The 24765-nt window shown below is 54.1% G+C and overlaps 1 protein-coding gene across 8 annotated transcripts in view; it reads right to left on the reverse strand.

Annotated features, from left to right (window-relative positions):
• The window catches only part of CTIF (cap binding complex dependent translation initiation factor), a 334077-nt gene that overhangs the window by 80076 nt on the left and 229236 nt on the right, over positions 1-24765 (reverse strand). For all 8 annotated transcript variants that reach the window (XM_017862290.1, XM_017862289.1, XM_017862287.1 and 5 more), the window contains one exon: positions 23138-23437. In XM_017862290.1, the coding sequence (XP_017717779.1) occupies positions 23138-23437 (300 nt within the window). The remainder of the gene's footprint in view (positions 1-23137; positions 23438-24765) is intronic.

Consider the following 24765-nt stretch of genomic DNA (forward strand, 5'->3'; position numbering starts at 1 on the left):
CTAGTACCTGGTTTTTCCAGAAGCAAAGAACTAGAAGCAAAACTGGCCAGAGTGCAAAACTCCACGCTCACGCATGCAGCAAGGCTGAGGGCTGGGTTCTCCGGGGTTTGCTTCTCAGGAACTAGGCGAAGATGTCTAACGTGGCCATTCCTGGGAGTGTGGATGACAGTGAGGGTTTCCTCCAGCGTGTATGAGAGGAGTTATTCACATGTACACGTGCATGAATATACATACATGTTTCTCTGCCCAGGGGTCCTCCTGCTTATGGTGCTGATGCATGTTAACTGCCCTACAGGTAGTCCCCTCACCTCTCTCTCTCTCTCCCCCTCTCTCTTTTGCTGACCACTCATGGATCATCCCCTGACCCTTAGGCCCTACTGCCACTAAGTTGAGGCAGCCCACACCTCTCCTGGCTCTCCCAGGAGGCTCCAATAGGGCACCCTCAACAGGGTGCTTTGCTCCTCCCAGGGTCCTTATCCTGCCCTCCTCCACCCTGCTGCAGAGGGAGAGCCAAAGATGCCAACCAGGAGATATCACCTCCCTCCTTATAAACCTTTGGTGGTGCCCCAGAAACCAAAGGGTATGGTCCTCCCGACCAGGTAGGGTGAACTGTGCCCTTCCCAAGCTGGTTCTGGCTCACACTCTCTCCTCCCATCTCTGCACCCAGTGCACACTTCACTCGGGAACACCCCCTTCTTTTGCTGTACATGATTCGTGCCTGCTTCTTGCCTCTGCTTGTGCTCCTGTATTCGCCTAGACAGGGCCTTCTGCATGCTTCTTCGTTTGGCACCCCCAGCCCAGGTGCTGGGACTCAGGCCTGTGTCCCTCTCTGTGAGACAACCTCATGTGAGTTCTCCGTCCTCTCGATGCTCAGGGCTGTCTGGGTGTGCCGTGATGACAGCACCTAGCATGCTGGTTTGGAGTTACTGGGTTCTGTCTGCGTTCCCCGCCAGATTAGGAGATGCCCAAAAGGAGAGGGGACCTCCTTTTCCGTTTTTCTGCCATTTCGCTGCCTGGAACACAGCACGTGCTCAGCTGATAAATGAATGAATCTTGGTGTGGAAAAGGCCGTCCCCACCAGAATATACATGGAGCAATGTAAAGATGTGTGTGAGAAAGGGCAGGGGACTGGGGGTTTGGTGGCCTGTGTAGGTAACAGCAAACGTGTGGATGCTGCGTAAGGCTGGAGGGAGTGAGTGCTGACTGGGTGCCTCTGGGGCTTGGTGGACTGAGGTCAGAGGGCGCTGGTCGGTACACAGCGCTTGCCTGGAGACAGCCTCCGTGGGTTTACCCGGCCTACGGGCAGGCCTACGGGATGGCGGCAGCCTGCCGCAGGCAGCAAAACACTGAATTCCCAGCCACGTGGGAGGAAGTGTCTCCAGCTGAGAGGATAGAGGAGGTGGGGTGGGGTGGAAATCCCAGCCGTAAAGATGAACTGGCAGTTCAAGCTGCAAGTTACTGTCAGGGTGAGGCATGCAGCCCCAGGGTCGGGGGCCTCCCCAGGCTGAACCCCATGCACTCAACAGTTCCTCTTATACCCGGGCTCCTCAGTGCCAGGAGAGCTGGGTACCCAGGTGAACTGTGCTATTCTGGAACTAGAGTCCTGAGCTCCAAGATTTACTGGACTGGTAAAATTTGAGGGTTGCCAACATTTTATTTTGCTAAGCATGTATCTTTTTTTAAAGCTCCATCCATCATATCATAAAAGAAAGGACAACGTAATACCAACATGGTAGGAAGGATGCGGGATGCGGTCTCAGAGTAACGGCCAGCCCTTCCCAGAAAGGGCAGCTGACGACTGTTCAAGTCATTCCATACATAAGCCATGCTGGTGCAGTGTAGACCAGCTGTGGTTGGTGGACTGGCCCCTGGGACCCCGCCCCCAGCTAAGGCCTCCCAGCTGGTCCAGACCTGTGGTGGCCTGCATGGGACCCTGTGTCTAACAGGCCTGGATACCAGTTGCTCTTCCCAGCTAAGGCATCAGCCTTTCCCAGATAGGAAGGGAGGGACAGTACACCCTGTTATTCACTAATGGGTTAGGACCCAGGACAGGTAAATGTTAATTGGAGATGAAGGAGAAAAACATCTGTAATCTGGGGTTTTCTGGGAAGCCAGGCCTGGGCAGGGGAGAAGGGTCTGGTGAAGCCTCCCACCTCCCATTCCTGCCCCATGGGCTCTGAGTCTGGTGGCTTGATGGCCAGTGGAGTGGGGGTGGGTGGTGGCAGCTGCCCCAGGCCACAGGCGTGGGCATTCCTCTTCTAAGCTCCACACTCATACCCAGCCCTGTTTATAAGGCACAGGAGCCAAGGAGTCTGTGTGGCCCCGCCAACTCAGCCTGGAGGCCCAGAGGAGGGAACCCAAGCTGAGGTTGGACTGAACAACATCTCATGCCAGCCCCAGGACCTGTCTGCCTGCAGCTTCCCAGAGCCTCGGGCACCTGACCTGTGACCCTCTGGGTGCCCTGAGGGCCTGGGATCTGGGCCAAGGAGGGGAAAGCGAATGCTGAGAAGGCCTTGGGGGTGGGTGGCATTCATGTCCCCTGGGCGCTGCACACTTTAAATAGCTCAGCTTCTCTCCAGCTCAGTCTCGTCACCCCTGCCAGCTCCTGCCTGAGTTTCCACATCAGAAAGGGCTGATTTCCAGGTCAGGATGGGGAGAGGGTGGGGGGACAGGGGGACATGGCTTCCTTGGGTGGCAGAGACTCAGGAGAGGAAAACAGAGTGCTACCCCCATCCCTCTGCAATCAGTTGGACTTTATCCTCCAGGCCAGGCAAGAGCCCTGGAGCTCGATGGGCAAGGGGCTTCATACGGCCTTTCCTGTCTCCCTGGAGAAGTCCATGCCCAACGCAGGCCACCTTCTATTGGAATCAGCAAGCCCGTGACCAAACACCCCCACCCAGAGAGCTCTTGGACTTCACCCTCCATGCCTGCCCTGGGTCCTGGTTCTGGCAGGGCTCACTTGGCTGGGCCCGTGACCCACCCCCGCCTCCATGGAATCTTCTGGGTCTCTAAGTCTTGATCCTCCCCACCCCACCCTCCTCCTCACCACTCAGCCCCTAGTTCATCTAAGGCAGGCCTTTACTCAGCAGCCCCAGCCCCTGCTTCAAAGCAGTTTGAATCAGTACAACTCGTTACATTTACACGGCACTTTACAGTTTACAAACTATTTTCACGTCCTTATTTCATAAGGTCTTTCCAACCCCTATGCGTGCTATGCAGAGCAGTTATAAATAATCCGCGTTTTACAGCCAATGAGACAGAGACAGCCAGAAATATTAGGGGAAGTATCCAAGTTCATATGTCAAATTAGTGGTACAATCCAGACCGAAACCCAGGCCTTTTACCGCACTAAGAATGCTTCCTCTCCTGCCCCCATGCCCCCTCCCTTTTCTACTGTTTGACAAAGGGGAGAGGAGGGGAGACTAACACAAGACAAGGGGAGGAGAGGGGAGGGCCACGTGTCTTCTCTCCCAGGCCCTGAACCCTGCTGCTGGCTCCATAGGTCACTTTCACAACCCAGAACAAAAATCTCACTAGATATGGCCTCAGACCGCCCGGCTCCAGCCACCCTCGCGGGCAGACGCACGCAGACACACAGAGAACGGGCTGTTATCTCTCCTCTCCAGCCCGTTTCCTCCACTTCTCAAACAGCAGATTTCTTCCAGCCTGGCTGCCTCCCCTGGTCACCACCCACAGCCACTGGCCCCTGGGGCCCAGCCAAGTCCCCCGCACTCTCTTTGCCCTAGACTGTGACGCTGAGTCTCTGCTAATCAGACAGTCGCCTCTGCCCTCCCAGCCGCCGCCCCCAGAGTTCCCTGGAAATGTCCCTTCTGCAGGCCCGGCCCCCGCTGTGGTGCACAGCTTTGTCTGCACACACAGCTGACTTGTGTTTGCAGGGACAGACAGGGGCTGGCGCTGGGGCCGGAGCCAGGAGGCACTAGGAAGGTAGAGCAGATGGGGAAAACACAAAGTCCAGAGGACAAACTTTTGCAAGCAAGCCCTTTGGGGTCATTTGGGAGCCTGACAACAAGAAGAGGGGGGGCTCACAAAGCCAGAAGCTCCATGGAGGCAGGGATCGGGGGGTCTTCGCCTTCTGTGACTCCCCCAGCAAACATACCGGCTGGCTAGTCTTTTGCGATCTGAGTACAGGAAAAGTCATGCCAGCTAGGAGGGGATGGGATGACAGAGGAGTCCAGGCAGAGGGGGAGGGACAGATGGGCCTCCTGAGCCTATCAGCACGCACCCCTCCTCAAGCCCTACCCCTGCACTCTGCCCTGCTAGGTACACAGAAGGAGATCCATAAATGCTGGTCATGCTGAAATGGCCTCTGGCCATCTTGCCCCTGTGGGGCTCTCATTCCACTGGCTCCCATGCACGCTGCCTCTTCTGTGTGGACTGGCAGGAGGGAAGCCTGGGAGAGTGGCTGAGACAGCCCAGCACACCACGCATGCATCTTGACGCATGCTACATGAAAGGATCCCTGCTTTATCAGGCAGAGAACCCGGTGTCCACAGTGGCCCCCCAAGCTCGCAGGGAGGGACACGCACGAACCGACGTGGCAGAGGTGCGTGTGCCACACGCTGGATAAAGTGTCCCTCACCCTCCCACAGCTTCCCTCCAGCCTTTGCAGTTTTGAGCCTGATTTTGAACTAACACCGGGACGCCAAGATGATGGGGTCATGATAAATCAAGTTGTATGGGGTGTGAGGAGTTTTTAGTTTTTGTTTTAAAAGGCATAGCAGGATGGTGAAGAAAGCTATTTACAACGTGGCTCTTTCTCCCAGTGACACTCTGGGCTGTGTGCTGGGGAAAGCGTAGAAGGGTTTCTAGAGGACTGATCAACCCAGGCTGCCTCGGCTCACACCCCAGGGTCCTCACTTCTTAATCATTTAGTGTTAGAAATGACAGAGCACACAGGCTCTCATGGTTTTTTCCTCTCTCTCTCTCCCCTTTTTTCTTTGTAGGCTTGGCCTCTTACACTTAGTGATCTGTGAGGAAGGGACCAGTTAAAGATGCCATCGCCCTTCCTCCAGCCTAGACAGGCAATGGAGGTACACAGCCTCATCTGAGACACAAGCTGCTTCCTTAGGGCTTCTGCTGCTGGAACCTGTCACAAGAGACTCTGCCACCTGACCTCCGGGGCTGCGTGCAGAAGGTGCTCACAGATGCCCATACCCCACAGACCAGGGCCCACCCTCACCCAGAGCTGCCGCCTCCAGCACTTAGGGCTGCCAGGTGGAAGCAAAACAACCCGATCTCAGTGGTCTTCTCTTTGCATTCACAAATCATGAAGGTGGTGGGTTGGACAGCAGCCCAGTGGGAAGGAAGGACATGGAGAAGTCTTGCCCCTCTTTGGGAGGGCAAGGAACCATTCTGCTGTGTCTCTGCAGCTTAGTGGAGAGTCTCCCCAAACCCTGGCAAGACAGGAAGGGAGGTAGCAGACCCCAGCCTGCTGCCAAGCGCCAGCCGGGAAGCTGTCCCTCAATTCTCTTGGTCATAAGATGGCAGTGGGGAGAGCCCAAGGTCTGGCCTGTGGGGAGAAGGCTCTGAAAGCACGGCCATCTAAATGGCGTGTTTCTTATCTCGCTTCCCTGTCACCTCTCTCAGCCTTATAATTGACCCCCTCCAGATGCACTCCTGACCAGCCAGGGCACCCAGATGGCAGTGCGTTCTGAGGAGACAGAGTGTGGTGTACCAGGGACTTGGCTCCAGTTCTGTCTGTCGCTGACCAGCTGCGTGACTTGACGTACACCTCCTAAGCTCTCTGGAACTTTCTTTCCCTATGTATAAAATGGGGCTGTTAACCTCCACCCACAAAGGTCTAAGGGATACTTATGGCCCACAATGTCTGCACACAGCTGGTATCCAGCCAGTGACTGCAGAGAGCCAGCCCAGCTGCAAGGGAGGAGTAACTAGTATTCCTGCTGGACCCCTGACAGGAACCCCCAGACATGCGCGACACCGGTCAATGTTGTGTTTATGCTAACACCATCGTCCCCACCATTCAAGCCTCACCCACCCAAAGGAGGCAGGTATTATCTATTACCCCTGTTTATAAATGGAAAACTGGGGCCCAGAGAGGGAAAACCACTTGCCCAGGCCACACAGCTGCGAAGTATTAAACTTAGGATTCAGATCGGGGCTGTCCAGATCCTGTACTCTCAGTCAGGGCTGAAATAGCTTTGTAGCATCGTTGTCAGCAAGAGCAAAAATAAACAAACTGTCATTCTGGGCTCCCCAGGGACCAGTGCGACCTGCTGGGCTGACGTGTCCCGATGCGATGCTAGTGAGAATGCCCCTAGAATGCCTCCAGTTCTGGGGTTCGGGGGACACTCCCAACCCCAGGTGCTCGCCTCCTGGCTGCTGGCATTTCAGTGAAGTGTAGTACTCCGTGCCCACCCTCATTGCCACCTCAGGCCCACCTGGAACCCCCACCTCTGTCTGTTTCCTGCTTCACAGTCCCACGGTGGTTGATGGGAGAGGCCTTCTTCGCTCAGGGGTAGAAATCAGAAACAGGGTGCCCAGGGCGCACCATGAACTGTCCCTTCTCCCAACATGCCTAGAGGCTGATTGGCCATTCCCTGGCCAGGTTCCCCTAGTACAAAGCCCAGAAGAGTGTCTCATTGTTGAAGATAGACCAGGGACCTTTTCTACCAAAAGGGAATGTCTGTGGCTTTCCCTGGTGCATTTTCTGGGGGATTGAATGCTTGTTCTAAGTTAGCTTGTGACTGACCTGCTCCCACCCTCCCCTGCACTCCCGCAGACTTGGGGCTCCTGCCTCCCAATTGATAAATGATGTACCCTTTGAACAGCTAACGTTTCTGAATGAATAGCTAAAATAAGGAAGTAACTACAAAAGAATCGACTCAATTTTTCTACCTGGCTCCTTAGAAGATGGCTGAGAATGCCCTCCTGGCTCAGGCTTCCATGCTGTGCACACAGTTTCTTCTAGAATTCTCAGGCCCTGTGGCCTGTTTGCCTTCTACTTTAGGAACATCCTAACAAGGGTGGCTGCTAAAAAAACCCCAAGAGGAATCCTCGCAGAATGTTCCATAAAACATACTGCAATGACCACAGGGGCCCCAGGCGTGGGGCCAACAAATTGGCGGTGTTGAAACACAGTGACTCTACGGCTGGCTGCCCACTGCTGGTGACTCAAGGCGTGCCTGTTTCCGGGTCCAGACAGGTGTTGAAGGAGCTGACAGCCCACACGGAAGCCCTTTGCCTCTGTACAAGGCTACTGAGGCCAGATGAGGCTGCAGCCTGCTCTCTGTCCCACCGCCCCATGGCCTGCCCTTGACCCTGGCTGCAGTCCCTCTGTCCACCCCTACTGCATGGGAGAAGACAGGTGACAGCCAGGGCTCTTCCCACAACCTCTTCCTGCTGTTTGAGAAAGAACATAACCAACACGAGACAAACCAATGCATTTTAAGAAAATGCAGCCTCAGCTGGTTGATACTGATTCGTTCCTAAGGGCAGCTGGATCTCTGGGCAGGCACTGTTCCTGGGGAATCCGGGACCCACGCTCTGTCCTCCTTCTAAACTACCTGAGACCTCTGTGGCCCTCCTGTGGCCTCCAGGAGCCCTGGTTGTCTTGGGTATAAAGGGGAATGAGTACTACACTGGCCCGTTTTGGAGGTCTGGAGGGGACCCTTGCTGTGGGTTCTAGTCCAACTCTCAGCCTGAGGTTTCTGGACTCAGGGCTGGGACCCCAGGGGGACTGAAAATTGCACATAGGAGGGTGGCTTGATGGCAGTCACCATCATATAGCTTAAATCTTCCCTGTAGGACAGCCCCCAGGATGCCAAGATGCTGGGAGGTGGCCGCAGGCAGGGAGGGCTGGCCTTGCACACTGGTGCCCCCTGCAGGCCTCCCTGCCCACCCAGCAGGTGCTGCTGCCAGCACACACAAGCCAAGCAGGCCCCAGACTCTGTAGATGGGGACAGGCGGGGTGGGAAGGAGCCGGCCAGGACCGCAGGCCCGCTGGGTGGGGAGAGTTGGGGATGGGTCCTGCTCTGCACTGGTCAATCTGCTAACCAATCAGTCAGCAACAGGCATTTAGCAGGCACCCTCTGTTTGCCTAGCATGTCTGCTTTGGGATAACAAAGCCTGAAGGAATGTCTGAAATGACTTCTTCTAACCCCCACCATGTTTTATGGGCGAGGAAGCCACCACCAGGGTAGAAGGCCTGGCCTGAGGTCACCCAGCCGGAGAAAGGCAGGGCTGGGGCCCCCCACCGGATCTCCTGCAGCCCAGAGCACCTCCTCCCACGCTGAGCCTTTAAGTCGTCAGCTTCTGGTTCCCTGTTTGGGATAAACATCTGCCAGATTGCAGACAGAGCAGCTCCTGTCTTCTCTTCCCACCCGCAGTGGGTTCTAGGCTCTCCCCAGTCCTGGACCTCCATGCAACCTTCACAGGCTCAAGGCACTCGAGGTGCTGTGCGAGGCAGACAGAGTTGGCACAGGCTCTGCTGGAGAGGGCCTGGTGCCCGGCTGGGGAGACCTGACCCACAGACCCCACCCCACCCAGTGCTCTCGTTTCCCCCATGGGGATGCTGAGGCTTAGATGGTGACATTAGTTAAGGGGCAGGCTTCAGACTTTCTGCCTCCTGCTCCACCCCTTGGGGGAGGGGAGGAAAAGGGAATTCTGCAGAGGGGAGCGAGTTGAAAGCAGCAAGGGTTGCTATGTGGACCTGCCCCATGGCAGCCTCCTGCACAGCCCTGCTCCAGCTCCTGCAGGGCTCCTGGGGGCGGCATCAGCCCTTCCCCACCCATCAGGCACTGTACCTCTGCACCTGGTTGGGCGGTGGGCGCCAATCTCCATACAGCTCTTGGAAGCAGTTGGTACACAGAGGGGCTGGTCGGGGCACATGGGGGCATATAGAGGTGGGCATCTCTGCCCTCTCCTACGAGGCAGTAACCTCACCAGGGAGGGGTGGTGGGTGCCTCCTGGTCTCAGATGCCAGGCCCTTCATGCCACACCACCTGCCTCAGAGAAACCCCAGGGTTCAGAGGCCCCGGAGGCTGGCCGGGGTCCCAGATTCAGCGGCCCCCTCCACCTCCTGTCGAAGACGGCCCAAGGCTGGCAGGAAACTCATGACTCTTGAGGTAAAAGTTTCAGTTTTGGATGAAAATATGGTCTTGGCCTGAAATGGCAAGAAGCAGGCGCCAGCAAAATGAACGGGCCAGTGTGGTTACAGTGACCTGGGGTCATGGCCTGGCTGGGCAACCTCAGCCCTGGGCTTGCTGACTGACACCCTCCGCCAGGCTGGCGGTGCCTCCTCCCCCAACCCTCCTCTGCAACCCCCAGTCCCCCAAAGGGTCCTGCTACCTACAGATCCTCTTATCTTCCGTCCACCCAGATCCTGCCTCTTCCTTCATGCTTCCTCCTCCAGGAAGCCTTCCCCACCCTACTCCACTTACAGGGCTTGCCCCTTCCTCTGACATTTCTAAACTGCCCTCTGGCTGAGCTGGCCCTGCCCCCCTCGTTATGTGTCAGGCAGAGGCCAGTGCCTGTTTCACTCTCATCTCTCACAGTGCTGAGCTCAGGGCACCCTGTGGGGCCTCCAGGCCAGTCCCAGGGCCCCTTGGAGAGCTTTCCTTGTGGCTGGATCTTGGGCTGTCTACCGTGCTGCACCCAAACCCCAAGTCCTACTGTGCCAGGGGTCCCTGGACTTGTGGAAGAATCTCTGTGTGGACATCGCAGGGCGCTTTCCCTGCCTGGGACCTCCCCTAAGAACCTTGAATGAATGGATTCATCAAAGGGGAAAGGAAAAGCATGCTGCTATGAAATTCACAAGTTTCTCGTGGAGAAGGAGTCTTAAGGGAACACAGACAAAAAGTCAGGCGTTTCAGTGGATTTTAGCAATGATAATGTCAGTGCAGTAGGCAGGGGGAGGAGTTGGGTATCACGACCCCATTTAACAGACGAGTAAGTGGAGGGTTGCCACGCTACGAGATCCACCTAGAGTCAACTCGCTGCATGGCGCCACAACTAGAGCCAGAGGGAGGTGGCTGACTCTTGGGCACTTGAGTTATTTCTTATGCCACAGGTGGTAAGGCATTAAAGGAAGTGTCTATGGCAGGGGAGGCTGATTCCAGGTGACTGTGCTTCTAACCCCACTTTAGAGCTATTAGTCCTATTGCCACATTTTTTTTATACTCAGAATAATGCAATGACGGTTGCCTAATGGGGTCCATGCTAAGTGCGGGTCCAATATGTGGTGCTCCAATATGCAGCTGCTCAAGAATGTATTTATTCCGATTATAGCTATTCACGAGCTTTAGCTGGAGTCTGGCTATCCCCAAATACCTCCGAAGCTACCCACTTCTTTGGTATGGCCTTTGCTCTGCGGAAAACTGGGGGCAGGGGCATGACATAGTGATGTGCTGGCTCCCATGCCCTCTCTACTTAATGGGTCTGGGTGTGAGTGACCTGGGTGCATACAGACTTCTCTGGAATACACTTGGTCTTAGGCTGGGCACTGTCAAGCGCGGGTCGGGGGGTGATTTTGAGCATGCCTGTCCTCATACTTCAAAGTAACCTGAAGCTTCTCTTACTCTGGGACCTGGGATCTGTTCTGGAAGGGCCAGCAAGGGGTTAAGGGAGGGTCATTCCCTGCAGGTTCCTCCCCGTTCCCCGCAAAGGGGCTGCTGTTTTTTCCCTGAAGACTCAGAGCTCTGTGCCCTGATACTGAGTGAAGGCTTTTAAACCTGAGCTCTAGGTGGGAGGCAGTGAGGGATGGGCACTCTGGGGGTGTGCAGGGACCCCTTATTCTAGGCTCTGGGTTTCAAAGGCAGAGCCATGCTGAGCCAGCACGATGCACACTCCCTGTGCCCATGGTTCTGCTTCTGGTCAAGTGTTTCTGCCTCTCCTGGACAGAGGGGCCCAGACAGGGAAGACCTAGAAGTAGGAAAAGCTGGCCTCTGGGCACAACATGGGTTTAAATTGCTCACGTGATGCCAATTGGCCTCAGATTAACCCAGGCACCGATGGCCGCCCCCGCAACAGTGCCTCCCTTCCGTGCACTGCGCAGTGCACCCTGTGTGCTCCTGACCTCTTGGTGGCTGTCTGGAGGGGAGCTGGGAAGACCTCTGTCTCCGTAAGGGGGCCTGCTCTTCATCTAGAGGAGATGGAACCTGGCTACCCTGAACACTGTGGGTATAAATACTCTTAGAGTGGGGGGTTCAAGGCAAGTGTGGCATTCCTGCTGGCTGTTGAAAGAGTTGTCCTGTCATCTCCTCTTCCTGTTCCTCTCCCCCTCTGTCCTCAACTCCCTTCTGGTTCATTCTAGGCATCAGAAACACAGCCCACGCAGGTTGGTATGGGCAAAGGGCGACAAGGAAATAAGCCCACAGCAGCGTGGGGAGGGGCACCAGGGTCAGAGGTGGGGCACCCTGTGCAGATTCCCTATCCATTCTTCCCACCAGTGGCCCGCAGGCCAATGTTAGGGGCCCAGGCTATGCACCCTTGGCTGGGGAAGCCTGCTCACCCAGGCGCTTTGGTTCGAAGATGCTCACTGACTTGTCCCAGAAGCTCTTGGAGCCCACCAAGAAGCTCTTGGAGCACTTACTGAAGGAAGGAGACCACAGCTAGGGGAGCACAGCTCATACACTGCCCCCATGGCAGGCAACCCCAGCTCCTGGCTCTGGCCTGGAGGGGGCGGTGGTGGGAATGCCACAGTTCCATGCGCCAGGGGCCGGAGAGCATGCTCCTGAGAGTAGGGTGGGGAAATGAGGCCTGCCATCACGACTCAGGTCTTTGAGGGGCAGGCTCAAGCCTGGGTATGCCCCCTCTCCACAAGAGATCACCACGGCCACCTAGAACCCCTGGCTCTCTAATGTAAAACATCTTTAAGTCCATCATCCTATGACCTACCAACATGTCTTCCTAAAACATGGCCTCTTTCAACCTCCCCAGGCCTCGTCTCTCATCTATAATTAATACGAGGGGATTGGACTGGATGACCTGTAGATCCTTCCTGCAAGTCTACACTGGTCTATGATTTTTAATTGATCCTGGAACTACATCTCAAGAATCCACAATGGCTCCCTGAGTCCCACTTTATAAAGTCCAGATCCTTCCGCCTCTTAGTCAGTCCACCTTATAGACTTCCTCCAGCTCTCAGCTGAATTTCAGTAAGGCAGTGTCCTTATTGTCCCTCACTTGTGTCATTTCTTTGGCTCTTGATTCATGATATTTCCCCATCAAAACACCCTTCCTGGAAACAGTTTGGCAGATACTCAAAAGTTAAAGATAAAATTTCCATAAGATCCAGCAATTCCACTTCTAAGTATATATCCCAAAGAATCAAAAGCGGGGACTCAAACAGATATTTGTGTGTGCATGCTCCTATCAGCATGAATCACAATAGCTAAAAAGTGGGAGAAAACTAAGTGCACATTGACAGATAAATGGATTTAAAAAATGTGGTATAGACACAAAATGGAATATTAGCCAGCCATGAAAAAGAAGGAAATTCTGACACATGAATAAATCTTGAAACCACGATGTGAAGTGAAATATGCCAGACACAAAAAGAAAAATACTGTATAATATCCTGTGTGTGCTATCTGTAGAGTGGGTTAATTCATGGAGATGGAAGATGGAGGGGAGGCTGCAGGGGAGTTATTGCTGTAGGGGAGTTATGGTGGGTCCAGGGCTTTTGTTTGGGGTGATGAGAGGGTTTGGTGGGGCGGTGGGGGATGGTCATGGGCATTGTCCAACATTGTGGGTGTGCAGGGTACTGCTGAACTGTGCACTTAAAACTAGTTAAGATGGTGAATTTTATGGTATATTTTACTGCAATAATAATTTGCCGAAAAGAAAAGAAAAGAAAAGAAAAACAGTAACAAAACTGTCCTGCCCTCTTCCTCCTCTGTGGCCACTCCCTCCCGCTAGGTCTAGCTCTTTCCTTGCTATACTGCTGGGGCAGGCCTCTGAGCTCCTTAAGCATTTTCAGGAAACACCTTGGGGCCGTGCACAGGCTGGTTCCAGAGGAGGACCTCAGATAACTCAACACAATTTTCTTCCTTTTGAAAGAGTGACCCTCTGCAGTCCCCTTCCTTCCCAGGGGCCACCGCTCCCCCTTGGTAGTGGCTGGGAGCCTCCCTGGGGAGCCAGGGACAGGGCGGTGAGCAGTTACATAACCCGCAGGGAGATTTTTTCCATCGGCCCAGGCGGTGCCAGCTTTCCAGCAGCAACCACGGCAGGTAGAGGCGCCCTGTCTGGGCCGGCCGTGCCCGGGCAGGGCAGAGATGCTGCGATCTGGAGCCGCTTAGCATAGCTCAGATTCCCCGCGGCGGCTGGGGGCCGGCCACTCACAGAGCTGCGGGGAAGGATCCGCTGTCTCCTGCCTGCCTGGCTCCAGGGAAGGAGGAGGAGGAGGTGCTGGGGGTGAACTGCCAGCCAGCCAGGGGTGACCCTCTGGGGCCTGGGACACCCGAGCTGGCCTTCTCCGGTAACCCACTTATCTGCAGGGCTTGCTTCAGCGTGGCAGCCTCAGACAGGGCAGTGCCCGGCCAAGTTCTATCAGGGGATTTAGCAGGGAAAATGAACCCGGGGTGGGGGGTGAGGGCATGCAGGGAAGAGAACATGGTCTGGCAAGAGACACGCGTGATGGTGAAATAATTCCTGACCTGGGTAAAGCTCTTCTGGCCCAGAAATGAGAGGGAGAAAACCCCAGGCCATTCCCTTTTGTGGCTGTGGCCTGTGCTATTCCCACGCCTGTCTACCCAGGCTCCTTCCTCCCCACAGAAGGAAGCTCCTGGAGCCAGCCAGCTGATGCCTGCTGAATACCTAGTGTGTACCAGTATGGTGGTGGGACACAAAGATGACCCAGACACATGCTTTGCCCCAAGACATCCACGGACACAAGTCTCAGAAAAGAAAAGCTTAAACAGGGGAGCCCAGAAGACTCCATGAAAGGGACACACGGTAAATGTTCAAGGGTCAGAGGAAGGTGAGGTCCCTGGGCTGGGAGATCAGGGAAGGCTTCCTGGAGGAGGCAGATTTGACTAGGAGGAAGAGTACACCTGTCAATCCTGGGCCCACTGCCCATGAAGACAACAGTCTAAAAGCACTCATTGCCGGCCCTCGTTGTTCCACACTTAATCAGCATAGGAGGGGGAAATGGAAATGCTGCCCAAGACTGAGGCATGGGGTGGTCTTTGGGAATCTAGGATGGGATAAAGTTAGAAGGGCCTCCCAGTTCATCCCACCAGGGCAGGGCACCCACACTGATGGAGCCATCTGAGTGCTGTGGCTCAGAGCTGGGGTCCGTGCATGCATTACCTCATTTAAGCTCTACCACAACCCAATCACCCCTCCCAGGACAGAAACACGGGTGCAGAGACATGTTTTAAATGCTCAAGATCAGCATCCAGACAGCAGTCAATGCTACCGCACAGGTTTGCTGCTCCTCAGGCCTTAGTGTTGCTGCCTCGGGGCAAGAAATCCTGTCTAGAGAAATGAGATTCAGGGGCATGACCCGCACCTGTCTGCTCCAGATGGCCCAGCTGACCTGATTTGTGAAGCTGCAGGCTGGTCTTGCTCTCCCCTCCTGAGCCACCCACACTCCTAATAACACAGGGCAATGGCCACTTTTCACGGGAAAGGAGTGACTTTTGTCCAAGGCTCACTCAGCCTCTGCCCATCTAGAGTCTCTGACAAGGCCTGTAGTAGACCGCCCATGAGACTTGTAAAAGCCCATTTTTGGCTTTCTCAGGAGCAGGGCTCTCTGTGATTTTGAAGATTATAGCAGTGGTGCAGAGGCAGGAAGCTGGGCACTTGGTTTTGCAGGAAGCTCGCTGGTCCCTGGGGGCCTGGGTTGGTAGTTGGCACAGCAACGGTACCCAAGGCCCCCCTGATGATATGATGACTGGACACCTGGCATGCTGCTGTTCTGGGCACCTTCCAGGACTGGCTGAGGATCAGTGGTCATTTTCTTTCCTCTGCTTATTTTTGGATTCAAAAATCAAAATGCTTGTTTATGATCCAGTCATTGGCTGCTCTGTCTCACTGAGCACTTCAAAGCTCCAGAGAGAACCACAGGCTTAGCACTCCTGGAAGCCACATGTTCCTCCGCCCCACCCAAACTGAACAGTCAGGGCGATCTGGTCTAAGCACTGACTTTGAGGTATCCCACCTGGGTCCTTGAATGCAATGCTTCAGATTTGCACAGATTGAAAGACCACAGCAGAGGGCAAGTGAACAGAGACATACAGGATCCGCCACAGTGCATGGTATATAGCAGGTGCCCAATAAGCATTGAGAAGAAATAAAGATTGGAGAAAAGCAGGTCATATTTACTCATTCCAAAGCAAGTGCAGGGCAATGAGGCACACGGCTCCTACCCACTGTGGCTCTGGCAGCAGGGGCAAAGAACATGGATAGGAGTCAGGCGTCGGCTCTTCCTGTTGGGGGAGCCCAGGGCTGCCACAGAATCCTGGGGAGGGGTCAAGCTCCTGTGACTGCTGGCCTCCTGTGATGCCAGGCCAACCTGCCGAGGCCTGTTGATGCCCACCTTCAGGGAAATGTGTGTGGCAACTCTGCATATCCCTTGCAGGGCACGGCCTTCAGCATGGGGACAGATGACCTGTGGGGGGCAGGGCAGGAGCTCAGATGCCAGCCATTTTTAGAAAAACAGCCCTTCTCTGGGCTTTTGCAAGCTTCTGCACAGCCTGCCCATGGGGAAAGCGGCTTGCACTGCCTCTGGTCCTTTGCTTCAGCCTTTCTGATTTCTAGCAACTGGTGGAGGGGAGCTCGATGTGTATATGGCCAGGGCTTTTGCTCAGGCTTTGGAATGCACAGAACAATGTGCTTCTATCCCTGGGTGTGCCTGGCTTGGGCCAACATTAAAATTAGTTTACATGCCTGGAGTGCACATCGGCTCAGCAGTGGGTGTGCAGAAATAAAGGAGGGGGTCTGAGAAGAGGGAAAGGATGCAAGCAGGAAATGGGAACCAGGGCCAGCAGCCTGTGTGGTTTCATAGGGACCAGGACGAATGGAGAGTGCAGGGGTTACTTCAGGTACCCTTGGCCTCCAGAGGCCCAGAAAGCTCAGAGACTCAGCAACCCCTGGAAACACAGTGGGATCATTCCACAGGTGGACTTTGAAATCCCAATTGATGACTTCCTGAGATGGATTCTTTTTTGTTTTTTAGAGTCTCACTCTGTCGCTCGTGCTGGAGTGCAACAGCAGGGTCCTAGCTCGCTGCAGCCTCGACTCCTGGGCTGAATGGATCCACCTGCCTCAGCCTCTGGAGTAGCTGGGACTTCAGTAGCAATGCAGCCACACCTACCTAATTTTTTTGTTTTTTTAGAGATGGCGTCTTGTTATGTTGCCCAGGCTGGTCTCAAACTCCTGGTCTCAAGCAATCCTTCTGCCTTGGCCTTGCAAAGTGCTGGGATTACAGGCATGAGCCATTGCTCCCAACCATGATATGGATTCTTGATTTTCCCAAGCTTTTGAGCCTTACACCCTATTTAGGATGTGGCATGGGAGCCAGAAACTCCGGCCAGCCTCGTGATGTTGAGTGAAACTTGCAGCCTCACTGAGCCACTTTCCCCAGTATAAACCTGGGGAGGGATCCCTGCCCTGGAACCTACCTCCGATTCACACATAGGAAAGTGCTCAGAAGAGCTTCAAAGCCCCTCATGCCCCAGGGAGCACTGGTACCCATGACTGATGGCTCTATGCCTCCCTTCCACAGCGATTTCCTGAGTCTCTACTATGACCCATGAAGAAAGGAGCTGGGGACAGCCTATAACTTGGCCAGGATTCTGGCCCTCTAGGAGTTTACAACCTAGACTCCAGGAATCGGTATCAGTCCCCCTCCTCCCTTCCTACGTAAAAGACAAGAGTTAGGAACTTCAAACTTCTGACAAAGGGGAACAGCTTGATTTTCCAGAGACCTTGAGAGAATCACGAGAAGGAGGTTTTCCCCTTAGGAAGAGAGTTAGAGGAACCGCCCAGGTTTTCTTCCCAAGCCTGAAAACATGGGACAAGGAGAGGGGCAGGAGGACGGGAGAAACAGGGGCTGAAGTGGGGGCAACACACACATCCAGGATGAGGTGAGGGTAAGGTACATCTTCAGGCTTGTCTCACACTTGAGAGGTTCACTGATAAGGAAAGCCAAGCCAGAAAATCTTGAGTGCCCCTTCTGGGCTAGAGTCATTCCCAGAGACCCCAGAGTCACCATCCAATTGAGCTTCTATGTATGAAAAGCCCAAAACACAATGCCTGATGATGACCCAGGCAGAAACTCTGAAGAGTTTCCCTGCTCTTTAGCTCAAGGTCAGCTTTTTAAGGGGCTGTCTTCTAGAAGGTGCTAGAGAAGAGCAATTTATTTTGAAATCTGGTCACACACCAGATTCTGATTGTGTGTTGTCTTTTCACAACAGGCCTGCTGTGTTTACGACTTGGTTGAGATGAATTTTTTTTTTTTTTCTTTCAAAAAAAGGTATCGCATCCTTCTGTTAGATGTGTTGTTGGCAACGGTTGCTAGGGAGAGCTGGGTTCAGTTACAGACACACTGATGCCGGCTCTAATAATACTTTGCTCTGCATAGCTCGGATGCAGACACCTCTTGGCTAAACAGAGCACACACATTTCAACAGAGGAGGGCTTGAACTTGTACTACCCAAGCCTGTCTCAGCAAAGGAGCATTCCCAGAGCCCACGTGGACATCCCAGGGCAGTGACAGGGCAGTGCTGGGTGGAGGGGGCTCAGGCTTCCATTCTTGTCATTCCAAAGGTCCCATAAAAAGAGGCACACTCGTTCTTCACTTCTCTGAGAAACGAGCCCCTTCACCGCCCTGTATCACACCACAATTCCCTGATGAGGATCCAGGGAAACTTTTGGTTCCTTCTCTAACCCAGGCACCCTGGGCAGCCCACATTCTCCTGTAAGTCGGAAACAATCAATGCTCATCATCTAGTTAGTCAGTCTAGTCTGCAGTCAGGACCCTGTAAAGCCGGAGAAGTTGGGAGCCTTGGTGGGAAGGGGTGTGGGGAGACAGACTGGGACTCCTGGCACCGTGGGTGAGAGTGAGGCACTTTTCCTAAAACATGTGATAGCTGTTCCAACACATATCCCAGGCCAAGGCAAAGGAAAATGAGAAAAGGAGCTGAGGACAGAGAGAAATGGAGGCAGTGGGAGAGAAGAGGTGGCTTTCATCTCATCAAGGAGGAGGCTCAGAGTGACGATGAGAAGAGCCTGAGGCTGGGGGAGTGGAAGGCATGTTCTCAGCAGCTGAGGCCTCCTGTGTAACGGGGTTTTCCTGCCAGCTCAGGCTTGGAGTTTTCCCCCATGGCTCAGCAAAGAGCCCAGCACCTGGCAGGTATTTCTTGACTGGTTCGCGGCGTGACAGGCAGAGCCAGCTGATTCATAAGTGGCCACGATGAAACAGTCTGGTGTCTCTGGGGTGTCTCCTCAATGGCGGTGTTCCCCCCTGGCTAAGGAATGCCCAGATTGTGTCCTTGGAGAATCTAAATAAACTGATTAGGGGTAGGCCCCCTGCCTGCTATGTTTTAATGATTCTCATGCACAGCGAGGCTGAGAACCACTGACCTAAAGAAGAGCCAGTATCTGAAATGCAATATTCCCAGGCCAGACCTCCACTCTGACAATCACACTGGTGAGAGACTGTGCTTTAGTCTGCCCATCTATGAAACAAAGCCACCACCTACAAACCATCAGTCATTCAATGCCCTGTGACTTCCACTGTGATCCCTGGATGAGAGCACTAGCATCTACCAGGAGCACGTTTGAAACGCAGAATCTCAAGCCCATCCCAGGCCTCCTGCATCAGAATCTGCATTTAAACAAAATGCCATGTGATTCATATGCATTCCAATTTGAGAACCCCTGACCTAATAAAGACAACATGCTTGGCACATTTAAGAAATGTCTGTTTAATAAACAGAATTTTACTTACAAGGACACTACTAAAAAAAGGGCCACATTTCAGACAAAAAGGAATTGGCTTGGATATAAAAACTGAAGACCATTTTGGAGCTGTGGGATTGGTGACGGGGTCCTCTGAGACCCCGGGGGCTCCAGCACTGTCATGGCTCATGAGAATGGTGCTTCTGGGTTCCTTGAGATAGCAGTGCTGGGTCTGGCTGGGAAGGGTTAAGGGACCTTAGACCTTCTCCCTTCTTCTACCCTGCACTTCCCACTCCGTGGGGGCTGCACCCCAGCTTGGCAAGAGCCCTTATACCTCTGCTGCAGAATGTTGACCACATCTGAGGTTGCCCCTCTCCCTCCATGCTGCTGGCTCGCATCATCAAAGCCCTGGCAGCAAGAGAAGTCAGCCAGGGAGAACCAAGTGTAAAGACCGCTGCTGGGAGCTGTGCTAAGGAGGCACTTCACACCCTGGCCCCTTTGGAGCCTGCATTGCTAAGCCGGGTCCCAGAACTTGTGTGTGGAAGTGGTAGCTGAATCTGATCCTATGGGGCATCTTGGAGGCTGCCAAACCGAACCAGGTGCTGGTTGGGGACCTAGAGCCAGATGGGCCTTGAGTGGATGGAGCTGAGTGCAAACCTCAGTGAGGAAGCAGTGGGGAAGGCTGTGCAGGCCGGGTCTAGAACTGCCTGCCAGGAAGGAATGCAAACATAGCTTGCCAGAAAATGAAGTCAGGTGAAAAAAGACATCCCTGGAGGTGTTAAGAGGGAAAGCTGGTTGTGCTAAGCCCAGCCCATCGCTTTCTTTTCTTGCACCTCTTGGGGTTGGGTGGTGAGGGGCCATGAATTATGCTGCCCAGAAAGGCCTGCTGCACCTCTGTCTCCTTGGCTGCAGAGAGGGGCACAGGGCCTGAGGAGGCTCAGCCAGATGTGGTTCAGGTGTCCTCTGGGCCTTGGAGTCAGGGGGCCACTGTGGGGTCAGGGCAGCCCTGCACCAGCACTGTCCACCTGCCTTCCCATGGCAGCCGAAAGGGCATTGTCTAGCCACCCAGGAGGCCTGAGTACGCAGATCAAGCCTCTGGTTATACTCTCAAGGGGCTCCCTCCTTGGCTCACATGAAAGCTGGGACTGCGGGTGGTGAACAGTGGTGAGTGGTGGCCTACGTGGACATTTAGATTTCTAAAGACCTGACCCTCAGGTACTCTACCTAGGCAAATGGCTGGCTTCCTCTGCTGTGGGGGAGGGGAGGAGGAGCTGCTCTGAAGCCTCAGAATGTAAGCTGTGACTGCCTTGTGGCGGGGGGGTTCCCTTCTTGCCTTGGACTTCAGCTGTCCCTGCAGGCCCCTAGCTCAGAAGAAGGTAGGCTTCCAGCGCCTTCCTTTTCAGACATCCATTTCTCCATGACGACCGAGGGCCCTCTAGCACCAGGCACTGTGCAGCCCCTGGGATACAGAGGTGCAGAAAGTAGAGGGGTTCCCACCTCCCAGAGCCCAAGATAAGAGGGCAGTAACAGCACACGCCCCAGTTTGTCACTGTGGATTCACGTGGCCATTGGTTTAAGTTCAACTCCTTCCTCACTGCAAACCTCTTAAGGACAAAGCTGTGCCCATTCACTGACTGCTGTATGCTCAGTCCCCAGGCTGGTGCCTGGCACACTAGGAATACTCAGTGAATACTAGGAGGGTGACTGAACATTGTGGCTACAGGATGAGAGGTGCTGGGACAGGGGAAGGGCCGGTGCTTCCTGGAAAGTGGGGCCTCAGCACCACCTGAAGAAGGAGTGTGAGTTGCTTCGGGGGAGGTGCATGCTCAGAGTGGGACAGAGAAGTGAATTCTGGGCTGGGGGAGAGTCCGTCCATGCAGGGTGTAGTGGGAGGTTCAGCCTGGCTGGTGAGGGGTGGGGAGCAGGATGTGGACTGCCAGTTCTCTGCCCCAGAGACAAGGTGGCACCCACATGGCTGGGTCTCTGGGGCTGGTCCCAAAGCCTGCATCACTCATGACAGACCTACCATTGAGCCACAATATGGGGTGAGCGGGTTTGTGAGGATTTAGGGACCCAGGACAGTTTCCTACCAATGGCAAGGCCTTGGGAGCATGAGAAAGTGAAAGGCTCACACGGGGTCCCTCGTGCCCCTTCCTGAGGCCCCAGCTCATCTCCAGCAGCGCAGAATCAACGGTGCACTGATGAAGGCTATTGTTTGTACTTTCCCAGAGGGAACTATAGAGGCCAAGCTCCAACTGATGACAAACGAATCAGGTCTGGAATCCTTCCTTCCCAGCTTTCAATTTTGTGTTTTTTCCCTGCCGTAGTGTTTGCCAAACTGTCTCTCAGCACACTAATCCCACAAGAAGTTCTTAGCTGGGGAATGCAGGGGACTTTGTTGAGTTAAACGCAGCCAAACGGGTTCCCTTCCTGCTGGGACATCTGGAGGCTGTCCTAAGCCAGTGCACTTTGTGGTTGATTGAGAGGTGAGTGCAGGGGCCGTAGGGCCCCCTTTGTGGCTGAGTGTTCCCCAGGATTGATGGTCTGCTGGACACTTGTGGGTGAGGCCACCCTTACCACGGCAAGTTGGAAGAAATGCCCGATCTGAGGTGGCCCCTGCAGCCAGCTGCCCTCCCCAAGTGCCCCATGCCCTGGGTGCCTGTCTGCCACTGGGTCTGGCTGGGTTACTTGGAGCTGGCAACCATTGTCTAGAAGTCTTGCCCCATCCTGGCCCCTTTTTGAAAAACAAAACCTAAAGCCAAGACCATAGGCTGATGCTGTCTCTGACTCGCCTGTGCCAGGTGCTCTGTGGCAGACAGGCTTCTCCCTGCCCGCCACTCTCCACATGCTCCCAGGACATTCCGGCCTGCGAGGAACATGCCCCATGTGCAAATCCCTCAGGTAATACGGGAATTCGTCACCAGGGGAGTGCAGGCGATCCAGGAATGGGAACTTGATCAGGGCCTGGAGCAGGAGAGAAGCAGCCCAGGCTGGCCAGGGAGGGCTCATGTTGCAGTGAGTGCAACTCACATGCAGAGGAGAGGGTGGGTGGGGATGGAGCCCTGCCGGCTACATGCGGAGGTGGCCTTAGCGGCAACTTTCTCCCAGCTTTTAGGGAAGATGGCAGACTGCGAACCACGTGGTTAAGGTGAGGGTGGCCATGTGCCCTTGTTTACACCTGTTGTCTAGGTATAATTATGAAGTGAACCCCCTTTGACTCTCACAAGTGTTGCAGTTTGGATGATCTATTGTATGGTCAACCTAGTTAAGATGGCTCTGTAGTCTGCCATTCTACTTCATTACTTGGAAACTACCATTTTATCTCACCTGGACTGGCAACTCACCTTGTATCTCAACTAGTCTCTAAAATACAAAGTGGGAGGAAAGGAGAAATGGCTCTGCCCTAGCCAAGGGTCTCCAAGGACAGTCCCAGGACCTGGTATGGCCACCATCCCATGACCCTGCTATCTCTGCCTGATGTCACCAGTTTTGGGGCCACCAGCTCGTCTGCTACTGCCCATAGAGACAAGCAGGTACTTGTGAGATGAAACGTTGCTAAGCTCCGTCCAAGCACACGCGCCCACTCCCACGACACACTCATGCAGATAGAACCACTGGATGCAGGTCTCCATGGAGGAAGCAATGATCAGGGGTGGGGTTACACTCTCGGAGGTGAAGGGATATGAAGAGGGAAAGAGCAAGGATGAAGACAGTCTTGTATCACCATGCCTTCCCTCCGCCCAGGAGCCCTAGTGTGTCGGTAGACAGACTGTCCCTTTTCTGCTCATGTGTGACTTTGCTCAAACCCATCTCACTACCAGCGATGACCACCTGCACACCTGCAAAGGTCTAAGGATCTGGCTCTGGGTGGAAGGAGGAGGAAAAGAGAAGTCCACAGCAAGTTCATGTCTACTTGGATGTGGAGAGGTCAAAGCACAAAGCCAGGTTGAGACCAAGAGCCAGCCTCTCATTATGAAAATAGAAAATGGGAAAGGCTGGTTAAACATAAAGCACCTATAAAATTATATTGGTCCATCGTAACCAGGGAGCCCACACACAAACACACACAAATCCAGCCGCTCATTCCTGGCCCCTTGACTGCCTTTGTGTTTTCTATAATTAATCGGGCAAGGGCGGAACTTGGGGAAAGTCCAACTGTGGCCAGAACTCGCAGCCTTCTCGCTAGGAATAACTCACCGAACGCAGAGGGGCAGGGGGCGTGGGGCAGTGGCGGCTGGCGTCCGGTTACCTGCAGCATGTTGAGGAGCAGGCTCCGGAACTTGGTTCCCTCCACCATGAAGAGCGCCATCTTGTCGCAGAGCTTGGCGGCGGTGAAGGCGAAGCTGCGGTCGGACACGGCCTTCTGGTAGATGGTGCGCACGATCTCGCCCAGCATCTCCTCGGAGTTGGTGGAGTTCTGGGCCTCCTCCATGAAGGTGGTGAGCTTGGCGTCCACGTCGCTGCTGTTGTTTCGCATGCTGTTCAGGATCTCGATCAGCTTGTCCATCTTATTCTGCTGGGGAGTGGTCGTCTCCACGGCCACTTCATCCTGGGGGTGTCAGAGACAGATGAATGTGCCTGAGTGAAGCCGAGGTCTCTGTGTGGGGTGGCCTGGTGGAAAAGGGTGGCCACCCCAGAAAGCAGGACCAGGCCTGCTTTCCTGGATCTGAGGGTTGGTCCCTCTGGGAACCTCCACCAAAGACCCCTCACGCGCCAAAAGCTCCTTGTTGCCTTTTTTCTTGGCCCCTATGACATCCAGGGCTGATACTGCTTTTGGCTTCTAGCTCCTACCCAGGATTCTCCTATACATTGGCTTTTTTTTTGTTTGTTTATTTGTCCATCAAATGTCTTAATTTAGAAATGATTTAATGGAGCTTATGAAAGAGGAAATAAGATAACAAATATGAAATCGGGCCAAAGAGAAAATGAGGGTAGGAAGACTTGGTCAGGAAGGCAGGTCAGATCCAAAATGCCTGCAGTGGTGGTTAAAAGCGGCCCAGGCAGTGCCCACCTTGTCCCCCACACCATCAGCTCTGAATGTCTAAGGAGGACTTTTTCTCTGGACATAGGGCTCCCTGTGGGCACAGCCCTGGCTTTTTGTCCTGTAGAGACTGTGCTGGTCTTCTGTAGACATATGCCACACACGAAGGAATCCTCCCATGTGCCACTAAAACAGTTGGTGCTTCTAGGAGGGACATTACAAGTAAAAAGCCCTACAGCCTTATGAGGTTTCACTGCAACTAGGATCAGATCAGGGGCTTGAAGAAGAAAAAAATGTCATCTTATTGTATTGACTCATTCTTGGTGGCCAAGAATGGGAACAACTTAACTGTGCGGAAGTGAGATCTGGCTGGAAGGGCAGAGTCAGGGTCATGAAATGAGATCCATGCTTGTTCTTCTGTCCCTGACAATAGACGCTCTGGGCTAGAAGGCACAGACCAAGGCTCTAGATCCCACCCACTCTGTGCCTCTAGCTGTGTTGCTTTGGGTAAGTGATTTCACTCTCTGGATCTCAGTTTCCTCATAGGTAACACGGTGAGGTTAGACGAGAAAATCTATAGCTTTCCTTGAGCCCTTCCATGGTGGGATCGAGTTCCAAGGGCATATAGTCTCTCGCTCAAGAACCGAATACTCAGGAGGCTGAGGCAGGAGAATGGCGTGAACCCGGGAGGCGGAGCTTGCAGTGAGCCGAGATTGCGCCACTGCACTCCAGCCTGGGCGACAGAGCGAGACTCCGTCTCCAAAAAAAAAAAAAGGGCTGAATCCTGGGTGAAGGAATAGGGTGTCCTAGTTCTTCTCCTCAAACCCAACCACCTCTTCAGGGAAGGCTACTCTGAGTCCCTGGGTAAAGTTAATAGGACACAACTCCCCACCCCA

The sequence above is a fragment of the Rhinopithecus bieti genome, unplaced genomic scaffold (assembly GCF_001698545.2).
Source record: "Rhinopithecus bieti isolate Rb0 unplaced genomic scaffold, ASM169854v2 scaffold_57691, whole genome shotgun sequence".
NCBI classification, from domain to species: Eukaryota; Metazoa; Chordata; class Mammalia; order Primates; family Cercopithecidae; genus Rhinopithecus; species Rhinopithecus bieti.